General features: G+C 40.1%; 1 protein-coding gene across 1 annotated transcript in view; it reads left to right on the top strand.

Moving 5' to 3' along the window:
• hiw (highwire) overlaps window positions 1-19,529 on the top strand; it is a 129,757-nt gene that overhangs the window by 96,797 nt on the left and 13,431 nt on the right. Inside the window, exons 24-39 of the mRNA XM_065220693.1 lie at window positions 5,531-5,753; window positions 5,821-6,378; window positions 6,972-7,557; window positions 7,615-7,706; window positions 7,762-8,187; window positions 8,254-8,402; window positions 8,463-8,750; window positions 8,802-8,989; window positions 9,061-9,213; window positions 12,793-12,959; window positions 13,027-14,226; window positions 14,286-14,465; window positions 14,527-14,844; window positions 16,879-17,462; window positions 17,526-18,143; window positions 18,212-18,380. Coding sequence (XP_065076765.1) covers window positions 5,531-5,753; window positions 5,821-6,378; window positions 6,972-7,557; window positions 7,615-7,706; window positions 7,762-8,187; window positions 8,254-8,402; window positions 8,463-8,750; window positions 8,802-8,989; window positions 9,061-9,213; window positions 12,793-12,959; window positions 13,027-14,226; window positions 14,286-14,465; window positions 14,527-14,844; window positions 16,879-17,462; window positions 17,526-18,143; window positions 18,212-18,380 — 5,899 coding nt within the window. The remainder of the gene's footprint in view (window positions 1-5,530; window positions 5,754-5,820; window positions 6,379-6,971; window positions 7,558-7,614; window positions 7,707-7,761; window positions 8,188-8,253; window positions 8,403-8,462; window positions 8,751-8,801; window positions 8,990-9,060; window positions 9,214-12,792; window positions 12,960-13,026; window positions 14,227-14,285; window positions 14,466-14,526; window positions 14,845-16,878; window positions 17,463-17,525; window positions 18,144-18,211; window positions 18,381-19,529) is intronic.

Raw genomic sequence — 19,529 nt, 5'->3', positions numbered from 1 at the left:
AGAAATTTAATTTGATTTTTTAAATAAACGATTTCACCGATTTACACGCGTTTTCCCTTGACCAAATTTTGACCGTATCACCCTTTATCATCAGATATGTGTCTTCCTTGTTATACTCCAGACCGTGTTCACTTCACCAATCGCAGTTCCTCAATTGAATATGATCTGACCATGAAACAAGCAACTCATGGGATTCCCGATCAACTTCGACCTATTATTATCCCACGTATTTTTACTGAAAAGTACCAACAAGTCAATTGCATGAAAAGATATTTTACAGACGGGTCCCGTCTCAATGGATCCACTGGCTTCGGTGTCTTCAATGAAAACTCTAGCGCCTTCCGCAAACTTCAGGAACCTTGTTCCGTTTTTGTTGCTGAGCTGGCAGCAATCAACTTCGCATTGGGGATGATTTCCAACATGCCCGCAGACCATTACTTCATCTTCACGGATAGTCTCAGTTCGATTGAGGCTATTCGGTCGATGAAACAAGGTAGGCACTCATCTTATTTCCTTTCAAAGGTAAGGGAGCAGATGTGTGTGCTGGTCGAAAGATCATATATGATTACCTTTGTATGGGTCCCCTCACATTGCTCAATCCCAGGCAATGAGAAGGCGGACTCTCTCGCAAAGGTGGGCGCGCAGGAAGGTGAATTGTATGACAGGCAAATTTCACACGATGAATTTTACCATTTAGTGCGTCAGAGTACCTTTTCGAGTTGGCAAACCGATTGAGACACTGGAAATCTTGGACGGTGGTTACATTCAATTATTCCTAATGTTTCTTCGAGAGCGTGGTTTAAAGGCTTGGGCTTAAGTCGTGACTTCATTCGCGTGATGAGTAGACTTATGTCCAACCACTACTCGCTAGATGCTCATCTCAATAGAATAAACCTCGTGGACAGCAACATCTGTCGGTGTGGAAAAGGTTACGATGACATCGAACACGCAGTTTGGCAATGTACGGATAATGACGCCGCCAGAGAGCGACTTTTGAATACCCTCGAGGCACGTGTTGGCAACCCGTGATCTCTGCTATATGCAGTCCGTTTATGTTTTTCTTCTAATGTCTAGTATAAGAATTTAATTCCTTTTGTCTTTTGTCTCTCTTTATTAGTTTTTGTTTGTCTTGTCCCCCCGTCTCGATGAGTCTCATCGTCGCCCACTGGTCACCCACCATAGCCGGTCGAACTCCGGACGAAGCTAGAACAGCACTACCGTTCATACTGGCGACAACGCTCTGATGAGACAACGAAACCCTACCCCAAGCTCCTCCCCTGATCCTATCCTTCGAAAATGTACCCTTCTAACCTCGAGTAAGCCGCGAGTAATCGGCCCAACTCCTACTAGACATAGAATTAAGTGAATTTTGTTACACACAGTGAACAATGAATTATCGGCTCCGTAAAGCTAACGCGATTGAGCCTTCCAAATAAACGAACTAGATAAAAAAAAACTGATCCATCTCGAGCGCCTGTCGGTCCGAAGAGATACAGCAAGGGCATTGCTAAGTGCGGATATTTTGCAAGGACGCACCGATTGCCCTGTCCTCCTTGAGCACATTGACATCAATGTTCAACCCCGAGCCCTACACTGCAAATACAATTCACGTAATACTCACCTGAAAAGGTAGATAGATATTTTCCATCATACTTTTCAGGTGAATATTACATGTTTTGGGAATGAAATGCTGTTTCAAGAGATTCATCATCATACTTTATTATAATTTACATAAAACTGTTCTTTTTAGTAACTGCTAAATTTGTCGATTTTTTATCACACGGGCTATCGTTATTCGTTTTTTTTTCCGTTCGGTATACCTGTAATATTGTACTGGTTGTTAGTGGAAAGTGCAGTTCGTTGCGATAATCGTCTAATTAGAGCATATTTTGTGTTGTGAAAACAGTGAAAAAGTTATCTAATCAGACATATTGTAGTGTATACTGTCTAGCATTGGGCTATCTTGAGAATCCAATTCCTCTTTGCGTATTAGAGCATCTCCACCGATGTTTCTAAATCACTTTTGGAAACTGAGTCAGCATGACTTCCGCCTGTGACCAATGCGCTAAACCAGTTGAAGGCGATGAAGAATCCGTCTCCTGCATGGCTTTTTTGTGACAGGATGATTCACCTAAAGTGCGGGTGCAGTTTCGAACGCCTTTGGATACGGTTGTGTTTTAAGTTTGTTCTCTGTTTTGTGCGTGCGTTCGCTCTCATAGTTTTTGGCTGCAATTGCCGGATTATCTCTGGCGCTCTGCCTCCCGGACGTTTATACGTGTGTAATTATTAGTTTTCTCGCTTTCCGGGAAGTTTTAGAATAGAGAAAGAAAACGTGATTCAACATGTTTGCAAGCGTCAGAAGAGATGTCGCGATCTGCGTTGTTTGATTTTCTCCCGGACCAGAAATTAGTGGCATCGCGAGTGATAATTTTTAATTTCAGTTTATTTACGCGCTGCTAGGTGCGTGAAAAAGCTCGGCACAATCGGTGTTGATGTTGGCTCGCTTGTAACTTTTTTTGTTGTGTTTTGGAAAGAAATTGATCGAAATTGTACCAAAAGTGCTTCTGAACGTGTTTCGCAGTTGGGTGTGGTGAAATTCGTGAATTCGCGGTTTATGTTCAGTGAAAATTCCGTGTCACAAAATTGCTCACCGACTTTCCTTGTTTTGCCGTTCGACGACGAGAGAAAAATAAGCATCGGGAATTTGCTCCCGGATGTATTGATTTGGTGAGTACGTTCCAGTTGAAGATTGTTCTTATACATATCTTGATTGCACTTTCGAGGGGACGTTCGGAGAGCTTTGAGATTTAGGCGTTGTTGCATTTGCGGGCAGATGAGTTGGTCGCCGGTAAGGGCCAGTAAGTGCTGCCAGCAGATGAATCAAGAGGTATTCGAAACAAAATTGATAAGAAATGTCCATTCAAATCGATTTAATACAGTTGAACAAATTTCAAAACTATATACGAGCCAGATTTGGAAATAATATTTTTTGAATCTGGAAGTGTGTTTATGATACCATTATCCATTTGATAAAGGTAGAGTAAATATGCGGGGCTTATTGTAAGTAAAAGTGACCTCGGAGTGGTCGTGAATTACCAGGCATTCTGAAATGGGTCACTGGAGCTGCAATAGAGCTAACACCTTCTAACTCCCGGACTAAACCTGCTTTAATTTAAGGATAATAAAAAGCAGTTTTCTTCCATAATAACACTGCCGGACAGTGGGGGTTAGATTGTACACACACACACACACACACAACTGTTCTTTTTAGTAACTAGCATGTGTATCAAACTTATTCTGTTGCACTGGCTGCTGTTAAGTTGATTGTTTTGCATTTGTTTGCTCCACAATGCTCTATAAAAATTGATGCTTCTGAATAAAGTTATAGTTGGTTATTGGTTTATTTAAAACATTAACTTTGATTCTTACATTTATTTTCCTCGAACAACTGATGACTTCGAAAAGGACAGCATCACCCCTATTCTGTATTCCGTTCGAAACGAAATTCCCATACAAAACAATATTTTTTTGTATGAGAATTTCGTTTCGAACAAAATACAGAATAGGGGTGCATGTCTCCAATAGACGTCTTTTTGTTGTAAGCACTTCTGTAGTTCGGCGATTAAACTTGTGAGGACTGCTCAATCCGATTTTACACTCTTCAATTTATTTTGGGTATTGAAAATCAGGATTCATATATTGATATTAATCAAACTTACACTCAAAAACATTAAAAATCCCCAATCTCCTAGTAAAAAAAAATCGCATATTTTAATCTGCCGCCATTTTGAACTAACAAATACGCAAAGACAGTTTTAACATCATGAGGTCATTTAAAATTTACGTGAACTTCACTTAACATTTATCTGTATGACACTTGAACTCCATCAGTCAATCTAGTGGAATTCATTACCATGCTTTTGATATTTATGTGCAGCATGTAATTCTTACTGGATTTCTATTTTTGAAAGGTTACCTGATTTTTAAAATTCACTTATCTTTCCGTTCGATAGGGCATAGAGAATCCAAGTTGAGCCGCCAGAAGCAGTTTTGCATTTTCAACAATAAACGAATATTTTGCAACCCCTTATCAGAACTAACCTTACACATCGAAAGTTAAATAAATTTGGAAGTCTTCTGTAATAATGACATTCCGTTTGGTGCTGAACTATGCTAGGTTAAGGAAGACTAAGTGCGGGTTGTGCTTAATAGGCCACATTTTTTCGTCCTAAATACGGCTTAGGACTACCGTGAAGGTAGGTTATTCCGCGCACTTCACTCGAGAGTAAAGTCTTTCTCCCTACAGGAACATTGGGAAAAGAGAAAAGTTACCGTCAAATGTATCACTTGAAAGATTTTTTATCGTATTTCATTAAAAAAAAATATGTGAAAACCAGTACCAAAATTTCAAAATTTGCTCCGCAAAATGATGTGACAGTGCATATAATTCCGCGCACTGATTCGAGCGATGTTTGTAATTCCGCTCAATAGTGCACCTAATTCCGCGCACTTTTATTGAACTGAAATTTATACTCTATGCTGGTTTTTAATTTGCTGGAAAATCGTGCATCACTGTTTTCATTGAACGGGTTGTAGTTTCCACACCCAGGAACCCTTATTCCCAGTTAATAGGAAGCTTAAATAAGGAACCGCGAATGAGGATACCCACAGCTTATGAGATTTTAACTAATTGGGGCTGTTGTTGATTATCTCATTAATTTCAATATGTACTGTCTGCTGTGCTGTACTGTCTTGGATAAAGTTGTTGAACTGGATTAGACCAACAAGCTTGTGCCATTGGTTATAGGTTTAATTGGAAACTACGCCGCTAGAGGCACTTCAGTTTCATATTACTTATAACGGGCGCCATAATATATGACATTTGGGTCCAACACCGAATATCTCGTGATCGTGGCCATATAGAAAGTTGCCGTCTTGAGCAAAGTTATTCAGGTGATCAAGTCCTTTCGGATGGTAGCCATACTAGTTCAGAACTCTCTCAGTACGCGGCACTAGCGTGCATTTGAACTTCCTATATAAGCTGTTTCTCGAGATCCTGGCCATGCAAAAGGTTACTGTCTTCAGCAATGTTGTTTAGATTACCAAGACCAAAAACCAAATTTAGTGCAACTTGGTTAGCATAAACCGACGAGAGCTTTTTCCAATCAGAGAAAACCATTTTTGAAATTTGCATTTACTCACTAGGTCACATTCACCTTAACATGAAATTCTGATGAAAGCTATTTAGGAATTCACGCGTAAATACCTATAGATATCTGGAACCATGTCTTGTCCGAACTTTTGAAATCTTGTATGTTATGGATTGGAATGATCAATGCGAAAATTTTCCTTCTTATAAGCATTAGGTATAATGTTCTTTCGAGTAAATAAGGTATTTCGCGACATGTCGTACAATCAAACCCATCTACCGTTGGATGCTTCTACCCAACTATTCATTACCCATTACCGTACAAATTTTCAATCAAGTCGATCATCAAGTAACATTAAATTACTCTTTTTTTTATTTCAGCGAACAAAGCTATGAGAAGCAATTCCTAAAGGATTTCATCTATGTCGCAGCCGGATCACCCGGGGCTCGTCTGGCTGCATGGCTTCAGCCAGAATCGCGTTTGGATCCGAACAAATGCGAAATAAAAATGTCACAAGAGCCGTTACGTTGCGGATGGCCTTCCCACTTCATAATCGAAACACGCGACCAATATGGAGATGAAATTTTCGTACCAGGAATCAAGGTATTTTGTTTTCTACAACAACTGACAGGTCTGCAGAAAACCTTACGAACAATTACAATTATTTTAGATTGAAGTGAAAGCATCTCTCGGTAGCAATCTCATTTCGGAAAGCAATCGTAAATTGCACATGAAATCACGTAATGATTCGCTTTATTTGGGAGGTGTCGCCTTGCCGCCGAAGATCAGCTACGAATGCACCTTCAAGGAAAAGGAGAAAAGTTGCCTAAAGGCAATTACCGCAATGAAACCCTATCAGCCGTATTCGTTTGAAGAGTTGCGCTATTGCAATACGATCCAGAGTAAAACAACTGAGATGCTAACCGCAAACGATTTGGGGAACAACACCTACGGCGTATTCTGGACGCCAAGTGTGCCTGGAAACTACAGCTTAACGATAACGATCGATGGCGTCTGTGTGGAAGAAATTTATCGGGTAGATGTGATTGATGCTGGTTTGCCACCGCTATCGCAGGAGACTACACTGAAAAAAGTTCAACCTCCTACTAAGCTACGCAAATTTATTGCGAAAAATTCCGCTGGTTTACGGGTCAGGCTGCACCCTACTCTTCAGTCGGATCAGATTGGAATCGTTAAGCTGAATGGTATTGTCTCCTATATTGATGAGGTAAGCAAGTCGCATTCTAAAATGCATACAAACTGCGATTGATATGCGGTGGCGCAATGGAAATTTAAATAAATATTTTAAATACCTTGCTTCTTCTTTCTGGTTTATTTCGTTCCTACTGGAACTGATGCCTGCTCTGCCTTAGTATTCTTTGTCTCTACCATTGTGTGTAAAGCTCATACGAGTCCGATCTGCGATTATGGGCAGTTTATATGTGCGACTCTAGATAAACTGTATCACTGTTCTCCTTATTTCCTTTATGAGGAGAAGGCATAATTTTGGGATCAATGGTTTACACTGGTAGAATAATTCAGATTAGGTACACTAGTTGGAGTGATGCTTTCATACAGTAGTTGAATTCACAAATATGTATTAAAGCATGTCGTGAAATTGTATGATGAACTAACTTTCAAACAGAAAATTGGCTGTGTCTGGCTAGATTTTGTTTCTATACCTAAACCTATTTCTCTGTAGAGGAAATAATCGGATATCTGGATGTGATGGGTGGAATACACGTGATTCCAATGATAAACAAGATTGGTTGCGCCACTGTTATGCCTTACATAATTACCATTAACCTATTGCTAATTTAGATGGAAAACGACGATGGATTATGGGTGCGCTTATCGACCGAGTCGATTCGCGAGCACTGTACTTCCAGTTGGTTCCCAACGGAGGCTTGGTGCTTGCAGTACAATCAACATCTAGGAAAGACGCTCTTGCATCCGATTCTGGAGTCGAGCTCAACCAAAGCTTTGATGGAACAGGTAGATCAAAGCAGTCCCACAACTTCTGATGCTAACGAAGAAAATGAGAACACTATTGATTATTTTGATTTTATGAAGACGGATCGTCCCACCGATGAGGGATCGTCTGCTAATGATGAGGAGCCAGCAGCAGTCAAAATGCTTCAAATTACGGACGCAACGGAAGATAGCTCCGCAAGTGCAACGAATATCAACATTGCAAACTTGAATCAAACCAATATCGGGGCAGCTATTGCGGGAGTGGTCGGTGGAGGCGCCAAGAAGATGCAGGCTCTTCAAAAGTGGCTCAAAGGAGATAGTTTCGATGAGAATGAATCTCCTAGGAAACGTAAAAGTGAAAGTGGCGACATGAGAGGCAATGGAAATAGGTCCTTCGATCGCAGTAGGAGCGTCAGTCCGGAGATATTCTCATGTATTTAGAATGGAATTTACATCAACTAGACTTATTTATGACTATTGTTCTTTTCAGTGCGTCGATGTGACTCTACCAGTAGTACCAAATCAGATGTTTCTAAAAACATACCACCCAAAACTCCACTTAGACCAAATGAAAATACAGATGTATGTTTGTCCGTCCTTTAACTGTTGACAGTAATTGCAAATAACCCAATTTCAGGACCGTAAATCGACGGAAAATTTAGCGACACCCGATCCTGGATTTTCCACAGGCATCCCTTTCAATAACAAATCGCTGAAAATCGAATCCAAAGAGTTGCCCAAACGAGCCCTTTCTCCGTCGATTGCGGAAACACTTCGTGCCGTTTTCTCCGCTTTTCTGTGGCACGAGGGTTTGGTCCATGACGCCATGGCGTGTGCATCGTTCCTAAAATTCCACCCTAGTATTTCCAAGAAGGAAAGTGAAAATATGCCTGTTGGGAATCCTCACGAACACTTGCTTACCAGAGAGCAAAAGGTTCTGCAGAGACATTCAGTGGAGATATCGAATGCGGGATCTTATTTGAATATACGCCCATCTACACTGGAAACGCTAGCAAAAATTGGAAACTGTTGTGTTCATAATCGAAAACTGCGCAATCGAAATGTAATTGTTTAGATGTTTATCAAATGTCCATGTTTTATGATTCGAAAAAAAAAACACTTATTTTAGGCGGATATCTTCTCATCGAAGGACGGCGAGCATCCTCAACCAAGTGCTTTACCACCAGCGCTCCGTTGTCTCGTCTATGTCTGGGACCAGCTGTGTTGCAATTTTATACATTTGGTGGAAACTAATTCAAATGATAAGGAAAACGATTTGTAAGCCTAATTTGCGTTCATTTAAGAAACGACACTAATTTAGATGAATTCTTCTTTTAGTAGTTCCCTCAAGTCAAACAAATCCGGTGAGGAGAAATCCTCCAATGCAACGAAATGCCCTGCGCAGAAAAAAGTAGAAGACGGTTGTTGGTGTGAGCTTTGCGATGTATTTCTGCCCATCCCTGTGACGTATCATATGCGAATCGTTCATCCTGGTTGTGGAAAGTATGCCAAGGGGAAGGGGTACAACTCCATCGGCGTGTACTGTGAAGGGTGGGCTGGAAACTGCGGAGATGGTGGTCAGGGTGTTTCCAGTTGGTATCTGATGTGTGAAAAGTGCAAACAAAAGTAAGTATTCGGAAGTTTGAACCTTTGAGATCCTAATGATACATTTTTAAGGTATGTGAATTCAGCTAAAGTTTCCAATAACGTTAACTACAACGGAGTTAATCCGATTGGTAATAAAACAGAAGGAGGCTCAAACGTTTTGTTGGGATTCGGGGCAGAATCGACTATACCTTCGGAGCTGTTCACTATAATGAAGGAAAACTCGTTTTTTCTACTGGAACTTAATTCTTATAATGGAGGTACGTATCAAAATACTTTCTGCTGGAAAACTACAGCGGATTTATTAACTAATGCAATTCTTAAATTTTAGGGCTCATTAATAAATCTTCGAACAATGCGTCGGATGGCACTGCCCTTCAGGAGCAGTCCAGCAGCAATCGGTACAAAGCTATGGATTTAAATGATTCATATGATTCAAGTTATTATCTCGACGATAAGAACATCAATAATTGGACTGGAGGAGGTATGTTATCGAGTGCGCTCACAAGGAATACATTGGCAAAAGTAAAGACGCCATTTACCGCTCGACCTCCCTTACTTCAATTTCGATTTTCTACACATCCGCACAAAATGATTTTTTGCAATTTTTGCAAGGCTTCATTTTGGACAAAACTTGAAACACCACCATTTATACTTTCATGGGTCAGCTAGCATTGAAAAACTATTGGGGTGTGAACACCAACAAAGTTGTAGCTGAGAAAATGTAAACTTCAAATAGTTTGTGCCAAACCAGTTTCTTACTAAATGAGTTCAAATTTTAAGAGGCTTATCAGAACCCAATTTGGAACCGTTTGAACACTGTGGAATACAAATTTCAAATTTTGCATCAGTACACGCTCAATTCTGTTTTACGCGAAAGTCCACATTTTCGATCGTTTGATCTCAAATTGCTACCAACTTGGTTCAAACAATATGGTGGTATTAGAATTACTGTACTTATCTTAAATGAGGACAAAATCGCGTAAAAACAGATTAAACTGTACACTCAAGAGAGTGGTGAAGGGAGGTCGAGCGTTGTCGGCTATCGCACGTTATATACTTTACGTTTACATAAATCATTTAAAAGGCATTTTGAAGAAAATGAAATAACTTGCTTGTATTGAACAGAAATCCAATAGGGTTAAAGTGCCAGTTTTGGCACTGCTGCTCACGTTATTAGTAATAAATCTAATTTGAAAATGTATCTTGACAAACGATCGTAAAGTGTTGGAAAGCTGGAAGCAGTTGTTCGATGAACACTAGTAGCGGAGAACCAAGTCAGAATGAGGAATGACTTCATTGGTACGGTGGATGAGGGAGACTGCCACACGATGTTTATATGGCGAAGCTTTATAACAAAAAATAAGCATCGCTAAATCTTTCCCCATTTGAAAATATAACTTTTAGGCTTTCATTTTACACCTGTTTGAAAAATAATCACCGAGGAATTCAGAACATTTTTTTTGACTGTGAAATTGAATTATTAGTTGTGGATTTTTTCATATTTATTTTCCGCCAACTTCTGATCTGCTACATAAAGGGTGTATATCAGCCCCATATGGAAAAAGTAGGCATTAAGAAAATGGCAGACGAATTTACGAAATTAAACTCCCATGTAAGTATTTAAAAAATCATAGTAATTTAATTGATAAATTTTACATGTTAAATTCAGCTGCAATGAAGCTTGCATATTTTGTTATAACAACGAAAAATATGGCAATTAAAAAAACAGAACTGTAACTTGATATATGGAGGGTTGATTTTCGGGATGAGACTGATATACGATTACATTGCTTGATGGGACAAACTGACTTGATGCTGTTTTCACATTTTTCAGTAATAAAAGCTGATAATTTTTTCACATATTATAAAAGTTGATGCCAATTGATAGTGGATAGCGTTATCTCAAAATTGACGTAAATCCATATGAGACCGAAATGCGATTATAAGTAGAACAGCGTATTTATGTTTAGCGTGCACTTTAAAAAATAACAATCGTTGATTTCTGAAGGTGTGTGTCTACGAAATCTCTTGCCATTTTTAATTTTGGAATTTTGCATTCAGCCATCTTAAAAGGCTAACAAGCAAGAGAATCAGCATTTTAAATTCTGTCGTGTCTTTTTATTGCGGTAAAGTTACATGGAAATTGTATGAAACCAACAACGCTGCAGTTGTAGCCAAAAATTAAACCCCACCAAATTCATTATACTTCGGTCATTTTTTTAATATTGAACGATCATCGCGAAAAAGCTCAAGAATGATCCAAAATAAGTTGATAATGTGAACAAAATTAAAACAAAATGGCGTACATTGTCAAATTACTTAATTTAACAATATAATAACGTTTGCATTTAAAAAAAATGGACAAAAATTTTCGATTTTTCATGGGTTTACCTTCACCCGCACTGACGAAACTACCCATGCAGCATCAATCATAGTAACCCATGAGTCAGCAGACAAAATTGTGATGGCAAAAACAGTGAAGCAACTCCGTTCAGAAGTGTGCGCGTTCAAAGACCGGCACCCCGCTGCGTCGAAAACGTACATCGTGCGGCACTTAGTGGACGCTAGATACGCCCGCTCCGGCATCTACAACATCTTGGCACTATTAGACAACAATCAGAGCATCGAAAGAAAGCCCGGTTCCGGGCGGCCGACGACCCTGAGCGACAAGAAGCTCCAAAGGATGTTGAAGAGGAAGACCGAGGGAAAAGTGGCTACATCGCTGCGTGCGCTTGGTCGGAATGAAGCGGAAGTCACGACCACTGGTTTCGGAGCTGCAAGCAATGACGCAGCGGCAGCGGCTGAATAAGATGGTCAACTCGTTTTTCCCGGTGAATCGAGACGTGGTGGTGGTGATGGACGACGAGACCTATCTCACCCTGGATGGCAACGACTGGCAGGGCACTTCGTATTTTACTTCCCCCACGAAGGAAGTGAGCTCCGAGGTGAAGTTCATTTGACACACCAAGTTCCCCAAGAAGGTGCTGCTGTGGCTGACAATCAGCGAGAAGGGGATGTCAAAGCCGCTCTTCTTTCACTACGAAATGCCTGCCGGAAATTGCGTCGTTCATCGTGAAATACCATAAGGGCGAAGACGCGGTGTTCTGGCCGGATCTGGCGTCGGGCCACTACTCGAAGCGATTGTTGGATGAGATGGAGCGGCTGAATATCGATGTGGTACCCAAGTCGGCGAACCCGCCCAACGTCCCCCAGCTGCGTCCCATCGAGCATTTGTGGGCCAACCTGAAGCGTAAGATCTACTCCAACAATTTTGTCGCGAAAACTGAGGAGGAATTGATTCGTATTTGTCAAAGCATATAGTGAACTCAATAATATCAAGGCTCAGCTCCCAAAATAACATAAAATAGATGATCAATGTATTAGCATTATTTTTCTACACTTAATTTTGTGTGACTATTTTTTGGCTTGGTTCACCTTTTATGTGCCTGCAACCGATATAAGGAAACTAACTATTTTTAGACCTATAAATTAAGCACATCAATACATGGGCTAGAACCAACGACATAGCTCAGCAGAACTTTGATCAAAATTAAATGTTTATGCACTTAATCGACAACTCAGAAATCGAAATTTATTTGCCATAACACATCATCGCACAAATTATGCAAAATTTGGGCCATTAAGCATGATGGCGTCTTACAATCAATAATGCGAAACCATTAACTTTTCAATGCCTCGGCATAAACTAAAACAATATTTTAACGCCATACGGAAACATAACTCGTAAGAAGTAAAAATAGAATAGCAGATAGGGAAAATGGCTCTAATGTTGGATTATGGATCTAAGGTGGGGCCATCGCTAAAAATCTGCTATTTATCAATTTTATCTAGATTAACGCGTCATTGGGACGGTACTAATGGACATTTTTGGTTGCTATTGAAAATTTAGTCGATTGCTGAATTTATGTAATTAGGCCGACAAAGATTTGTATATGTATTTGTACTAGAATACTTCGGTTGATGAATAAATATAAAAATAATACGGTTATAAAAAATAAAGATATAACGCCTCTTTCCTTTGCATCTTTGCTCGCCCCAGTCAAAAAAGATTCAAGCCGAATTCTGTACGACTCATCATCGGAGCTTATGTGGCCCCCACCGGAAATGCTGTCGTGCCTGGAGACTCTTGGTGCGAAAACCAATAACGATTTGACCTACGATCTGTTGGGAATGAATATGGCTGATATGCATGCTTTTGATTTCAAGGTATTTAGAGTATGAAAGTATGTTCATTTAAAATTTAATTCAGGATTATCAATTCATTGCTCAACAGGTTATCGAGGACGTCTCGATGGAAGTGACTGATTCTTACATAAAAAACCTTCAAACATCACCTGCCATTCCTTCGACCAGTAAGTTCCATCGAAGTTTCTCGATGGGTCAAGGATGGAACACACCGCAGAATAAGCTCATTAGTGACTACAATCAGCAGGGAAAAGTTGAAATTGGAGTGAAAAACGAGGGCACTCCGAACGTTGTGATGAGGCGCAAAAAGCAGTGCACGTGTACGAGTGGAGACTCGAATTTACTGAATTATCCTTCGATCAACCTACAGAGGCTTGTACCCGAACACCTTCTGAACAATAGTTTTTCCAAGGAATCCACCCCAAACAATAGAAGTAAGAACAAAGTCAACAGCAAGATTAATGATAAGAACAACATTCAAACCAATCCCAGAGCAGCTATGATGACAAACGGAAAGCGACCGGAAGACATTAACTTTTCCGAATTTCTTGAACTGTATCATAATACATCACGCGAAAATAGTGAAAAGGTTAAAAACGCAGACGAAAAATCGGATGGAAGTGGTTCGAATAGTTCTAACTCAGCATACAAGCTAGATGTGCAAGCTGGAGCTCTATCACTACTTAACCGACCCTCGATGACCTTCATGCTAGAGAAACACGATTTGAAAAAACTGCGTCACTCGATGACGAGGAATCTAAGAAAAACTGTGTGCAATATATACAGTCTACAAGCTCTGAATTGGCTGTTACGGTCGGTTACTCAGCCCATCGGGCTACATGATATCATGTGGTGGTTTATATCCTCTTTGTCGTATTCCACGCATGACAATGAAGACGACCCAAAGCTGGATGAAGGCGTGCTTGGTCTTGAACATCCAGGATCGAGTCAATTCAATGGTCCACTATCTCAAACCTTGTCGCAAAGCCTTCATTGCTTGTTGCAAACTGTAGCAGATCTAACATTGCTACTACCATCGGGGTCATCCCTGCAGAAAACTGCCGTCCAATGTTTCGGTCTGAAGTTCAAACAGTCCGATCATCAGTTTCTCCATCGTTCGCATGTTTTTGGTAATATTTCAAAAATCCTATCCAAATCAGAAGAACAGAACGACGACAATCTGGTTCCTTCTATGGCAATGTTGAACTCTTACTCGAATGCTGCGGATGTCTATCAGGATGAGCTCATAAAGATAAGTTTACTGGGTGATATAACGGAGATATTCGATGTAAGAACAAAAATATCGTCAATTTTAAACTGACCCATTAATACTTTTTTCACTTGTAGCTCGTTGTTTCGTCTAGACCTGCTCTGGCAAATTCCCTCATCGATAACTCGACGGAAACGTTTTGGGAAAGTGACGAAGAAGATCGTAATAAGCCCAAAATAATCGAGCTCACCATGAATCGGACAAATTATCAGTGCAAAGTTATTTGCATACATATCGACAACAGTCGTGATATTGGGGTGATTTGATTATTCAAAATAGTGTCAGAAGAGTAACTAATAATGTAATGCGCTCTTGCAGAGTAAAGTCTCCAGTATTCTTCTGTACGGGGGAAGTTCGTTCGGTGAAACATCTTTACAGAAAACAATCGATGTCGACCCGTTGACATGCTGCTGGATATCTGCTCCGGTTTCCGACGACGAATGTTCGCATTATCGGTTGGAGTTTCGCGGTCCGGAAGCAACACTCCGTGTGCGGCAAATCAAGCTGCTTGGATACACTGCGGAGGATAAAGCTGCCCAGTTTAAGCAACATTTGAAATCCACAAGTGCAAATTACATCCAGCAGAAGAATTGCGAGACGGAAACGTTGAGGGTGTTCCGATTACTCACAGGACAGGTAAGAACTATTATACTCTACACAGACGGATCACAACTATTACAAGCATAATCTGTTAACTATGGGGTCAGGTGGGAGAAAAAGTGACCATAGAATTTTACAAACGGACCATATACAAAATGTTTTTTGGCTCGAAAAAAAATACCCTATAACATATTTATATAAATTTAGCATTTCTAAATATTTATTACATGGGAAATACCACAACAAGAAAACAAATGTGCCACCGTAGATTCCGTACACAGAAATACAAGATCCAGGATTATGAAAAATTCCCAAGATTCTGAGACTTTGATTGAAAACAAAATTCAATCTGTTCAAGATTATGGGGCTAGAAATGTCATAAAAGTGTTGTTTAAAACCAACGAGAATCAAAGTGAAATTAAATTCTGAATATTAATAATTACTGTCACTGTACCACGCGCATCGCATCCATTGTGTATACGTTGCGCTGTCAAACCAGTGCAGCATAACAATAATTTGTGTAATATTGCGATCCGATACAAATTGAACCGGAACACGGAAAGAACTCTGACATTTGGTTGGTTAAGGATTCCAACAATTTATTCGTTTGATGAAGAGTCGTTAAGAGCTTAATCAAGTGTAACAATAAGAAATGTGTGAGCTCAACATTTCAAAATCTGAACGTGTCCCAATAAACAATCGCCTATTGAAGAAACGACTTCTTAACGATTTTATTCAACTGCATGCTTAATAATAGTTGTATTATTTTTAATAAAAATTTCTGTTCAGGCTTAGTTCACACAAATCTGGAGAATTTATTCAACCACAACATTCAACAGCTTGGTGGTGTATAAGGTATTTCAAGAAGCTTTTATTTAACTTGAATGAGTTGTAACAGAGCTTATTCCATAAAATTTTTGATTATTCAGCGTTTATTAGACATAATTGCTTATTTAAACAGCGATGCTGTATATACGCTTGGATTCTCATGTGAAGTAACGTTTCATTACACTCTATTATACATTTATTAAACGATTTTTCAACTGTGAGAAAATTAACCCGAAAATAAGAACGGTAGACGGTTGTTTCATTAGTGATTGTTTTAGTTTTCTGAGGCGGCCACACACCACACAGATATTAGAAAATGTATTACATACATACATACATGTCGTTGTATTTGATTCGAACCATGTATTTTCCGATCATAAGTCGTTTGCCTTGCCATCTGAGCTATCCTACACTGAAAAAAGTTTTCATATAGTTTCCATTGGGAACGCAAATGATATTTTTCCAATAACAAAATTGTCACAAAATAAATCACATTAACATACATCACATATGGTTCATGTGATTTCGTGGTGCGATTCCCAATTATGAGATCACATGAAAGTTATGTGGAATAATTAATCTAATACGTCGTTTATAAAGCATTTAGAACATGCGATTACGACATGGACGCATAGTGGTATAAGAGCTATTGCTATTATACTAAATGTATTCACCTTTATGCAGCAATATTGAAAAGCAATGCAATGAAATCTAATAATGGAGCTAGAAAACATTAATTATAGACGCCTAATAAAGCATAATAACATCAATTGAAAAGTGTCGAATTAAAGCGTCGATGTATGTGTAAATTACACTTTTTCGGTTTGTTAATAGATCATACTTCTGGTGTTGAATCGGGAAGACAATCAACATTTATGAAGCTTTTATAATACCCCTCACCATCCCTCTCCAACGGTGGAGTTTGGTAAAGAGAGATGTTCAAACCGATTTGGACCTTCCTAAAAAGTTGTCCTTGCTCGTCTTCTACTCTCTATATACAATTTTCACGCTGCCGTACTCTAACGGAACTATCAACTCTATACTTTCATCTCCACATCTATCGTATAAAAATTACCACTTTAGTCTGTTATTTCAAATTAGCATCTTCAACTATGTAAATCGTTGACTTCACGCAGAAGTAATACAAAAAAAAAAACAAATAGTTAAAGCACAATGTCTCTCAAACAGCTGTTTATCTAAATAAAAAAGTCTAAAACTGTGAACTGCAAACTTTATTTGCAGGTGTTTGGCAAACTGATACTCGAAAGCGGTAAGCACTTCAGCTACAACGGAGTGAACACGCCTACCTCATCAAAAATCAACGAATCAACGGTCATTTCCTCATCCACGGAGTCTTTAGATTTGCGAGAACACATGGTCGGAATCCTGTTCAGCCGTAGCAAACTGAGTCATCTGCAGAAGCAGATCATTGTCCATATTGTACATGCCATTCAGAAGGAAGCCCTACGCTCTCGAGAAGAGTGGGAGCATAATGTCATGTTCAGTGCAGATAATGAGACGGACTTTGAAGAAAATCTCAAATTAAATGACACCTATTGCTTTGAAATGTTGAGCATGGTGCTGGCTCTGTCCGGGAGTGCCGTCGGACGTTCTTATTTATCTCATCAGCATGGTTTGCTGAAGGATCTCTTTTCGCTGTTACACACCGGAAGCGATCGTGTCCAGCGTCAGGTTACTGCTTTGATCCGACGTATTCTACCCGAAATCTCTCCGGAAACATTGTGCGAGTTACTTAGTGTCGATAAGGTTCCAGAGACAGACTTCAATCTACTCAGTCAAAATAACGAGACGTTTAACATGAATAAGTAATTATTCCTAAGTTACTCTTATACATTTAATTCATCATATAAAACACATTTCTTCCATAGATGCGGTATTCTCGATATCTTTCTAGCGGTTATCGCCAAGGCTCTTCAGGTGCAGATAAAGGTCAAGAACAATTCCAATAAAAATCCACCCACAATGAAGCTGTGGCGCTACATGAACATTTGCAAAATAGACGAGTACGATAAGTCTACGCTGAACAAGCTTTCGATGACCAATTCCCAGATTAGCAACGTGGATCCTGATCGTCCGATGACGCTCACTACAAGGGACAGTCCAGCAGCGGAACAGTACGACTTTGAAGTTTCTTCCTCGGAATTTCTTGACGAAAAGACGACCGATGAAAATTCAGTCGATTTCGATGCCATGTCCAAATCCAAGCCGGGTATACGAGTCGAAGCCGCTATCAAGCCTCGCTGGTTCCTGAACGGAACCATTTCATCCAAACAGGCGGAAAATATAATGATTTTGATTCGTGACATGGCTCATGGTAAATTGTCGGAAAAGTGGTCTCTGATTACGAAGGCTGCTATCGCAGAATGTATCCTGAATATTACGCGACTGTCCGATGTGTATCGTGTTCCGGAGACTTGCATGACAACCCCAACGCTATGGCTGGCGTTGGCTAGCTTGTGTGTACTAGATCGCGATCATGTGGAAAAGTAGGTTTATAAGGTCATGTTTCTGGTAGCGAGTGGTGCAATTTAAGATGGTTGATATTAAATTTCAGGTTGTCATCCAGTCAATGGTCGAAACAGTCAGAATCGCGACCGCTTTGCTCCAACCATGACGATGATGTTACGTATGCCATGATTATCTGCAGCCTTTGCGGATCCCTGTGCTCGGACTGCGATCGTTTCTTGCATTTAAACAGGAAAACCAGAAACCATTACCGCACGGTAAGTTTGCATTAATTAATTGTACCTACCAAACATACTGGAGAAGGCTAAAAATATGCTAGGTTCTTGTTTACTTACTTTACTTTTGCAAAGTTACGCCAGCTAACTCGGTTCGTGGCTGCTGGTCTCCAGTTTCTCGAGCGCCTCATACTTTCTAGGTTCTGCTTTACTTGGTCTAACCAGCTAGCCTCTTTGTATTGTACCGGTCGTATCCGAGTCAAACACCATTTTCGATGGATTAATGTCCTGCATTCTTGCAACCTATGCCACTTATTATACCCTTCCAGCTTTTATGACATTCTGGATACTGAGTTCGCCGTTTACATACACCCCGCCAAACATGGTTCTAAGCTCGTGTCGTTCGAAAACTCACAAAGCTGTCTTCGAGCATTGTCCAAGTTTTGTGTCAGTTGAGAACAACTGGACTTTAGTACGGGACGAATATTACCAGACCTAAAAGGTATTGTGGTATCCGTAGTAAACACGATTTTCGGCAATCATACGTATTCACATTTCTCCGCTTCAGTTGTTATCTGACGTCACCAATGATCTTAAGTACACAAATGCATCCATCAGCTCGAACTCTTCTTCTTCTAGGCTTTTTTACGCTTCTGAAGCGAGCGTTTTGTCGGCTTTCTATGCCAAACAATACATGAATTATCACGCTCAAGGGAAGTCGAGAAAATTTCCAACCTGAGAGATTTCCTCGAACGGACCGGCATTCGAACTTGACGCTTGATAATATCGTGCATTTACTGACTAGCCTATCTGAGGCCCCGCACAAATACCTCAAACTCACCTCCGTCGATTATCACATTTCTGCCTGTGCGAGCCAACAGACACTTAGTCTTCGACGAATTCACCTTTAATCCAACCTTTTCTACTTCACGTATCAGCCTAGTGTTGTACCGCCAGAATCGTTTTTTTTTTCGACAATGTCCACGTGGCCCATTTTAATAAGCTCCATTGCGGTATAATCCTCACGGCTCCTTGTTGTTCTTTAGCTGTTTGATACCATTCTTAACTTCACGTATCGTGGGAGTTTGCATGTTTCCTTCGTTCGCCGTACCGATAAAGCCATTCCCCCTGCGCCATTCAGGTGTTCATCGTAGTCAGCTACTTCCACCTTTCACCGAGATGAACTAGTCA

The sequence above is a fragment of the Ochlerotatus camptorhynchus genome, unplaced genomic scaffold (genome assembly GCF_037179485.1).
Source record: "Ochlerotatus camptorhynchus isolate MF236.1 unplaced genomic scaffold, CSIRO-AGI_Acam_v1.1 ptg000130l, whole genome shotgun sequence".
Classification (NCBI taxonomy): domain Eukaryota; kingdom Metazoa; phylum Arthropoda; class Insecta; order Diptera; family Culicidae; genus Ochlerotatus; species Ochlerotatus camptorhynchus.
Note: the sequence above shows the minus strand (reverse complement) of the source record. Positions and strands in the feature narration are given on the sequence as shown.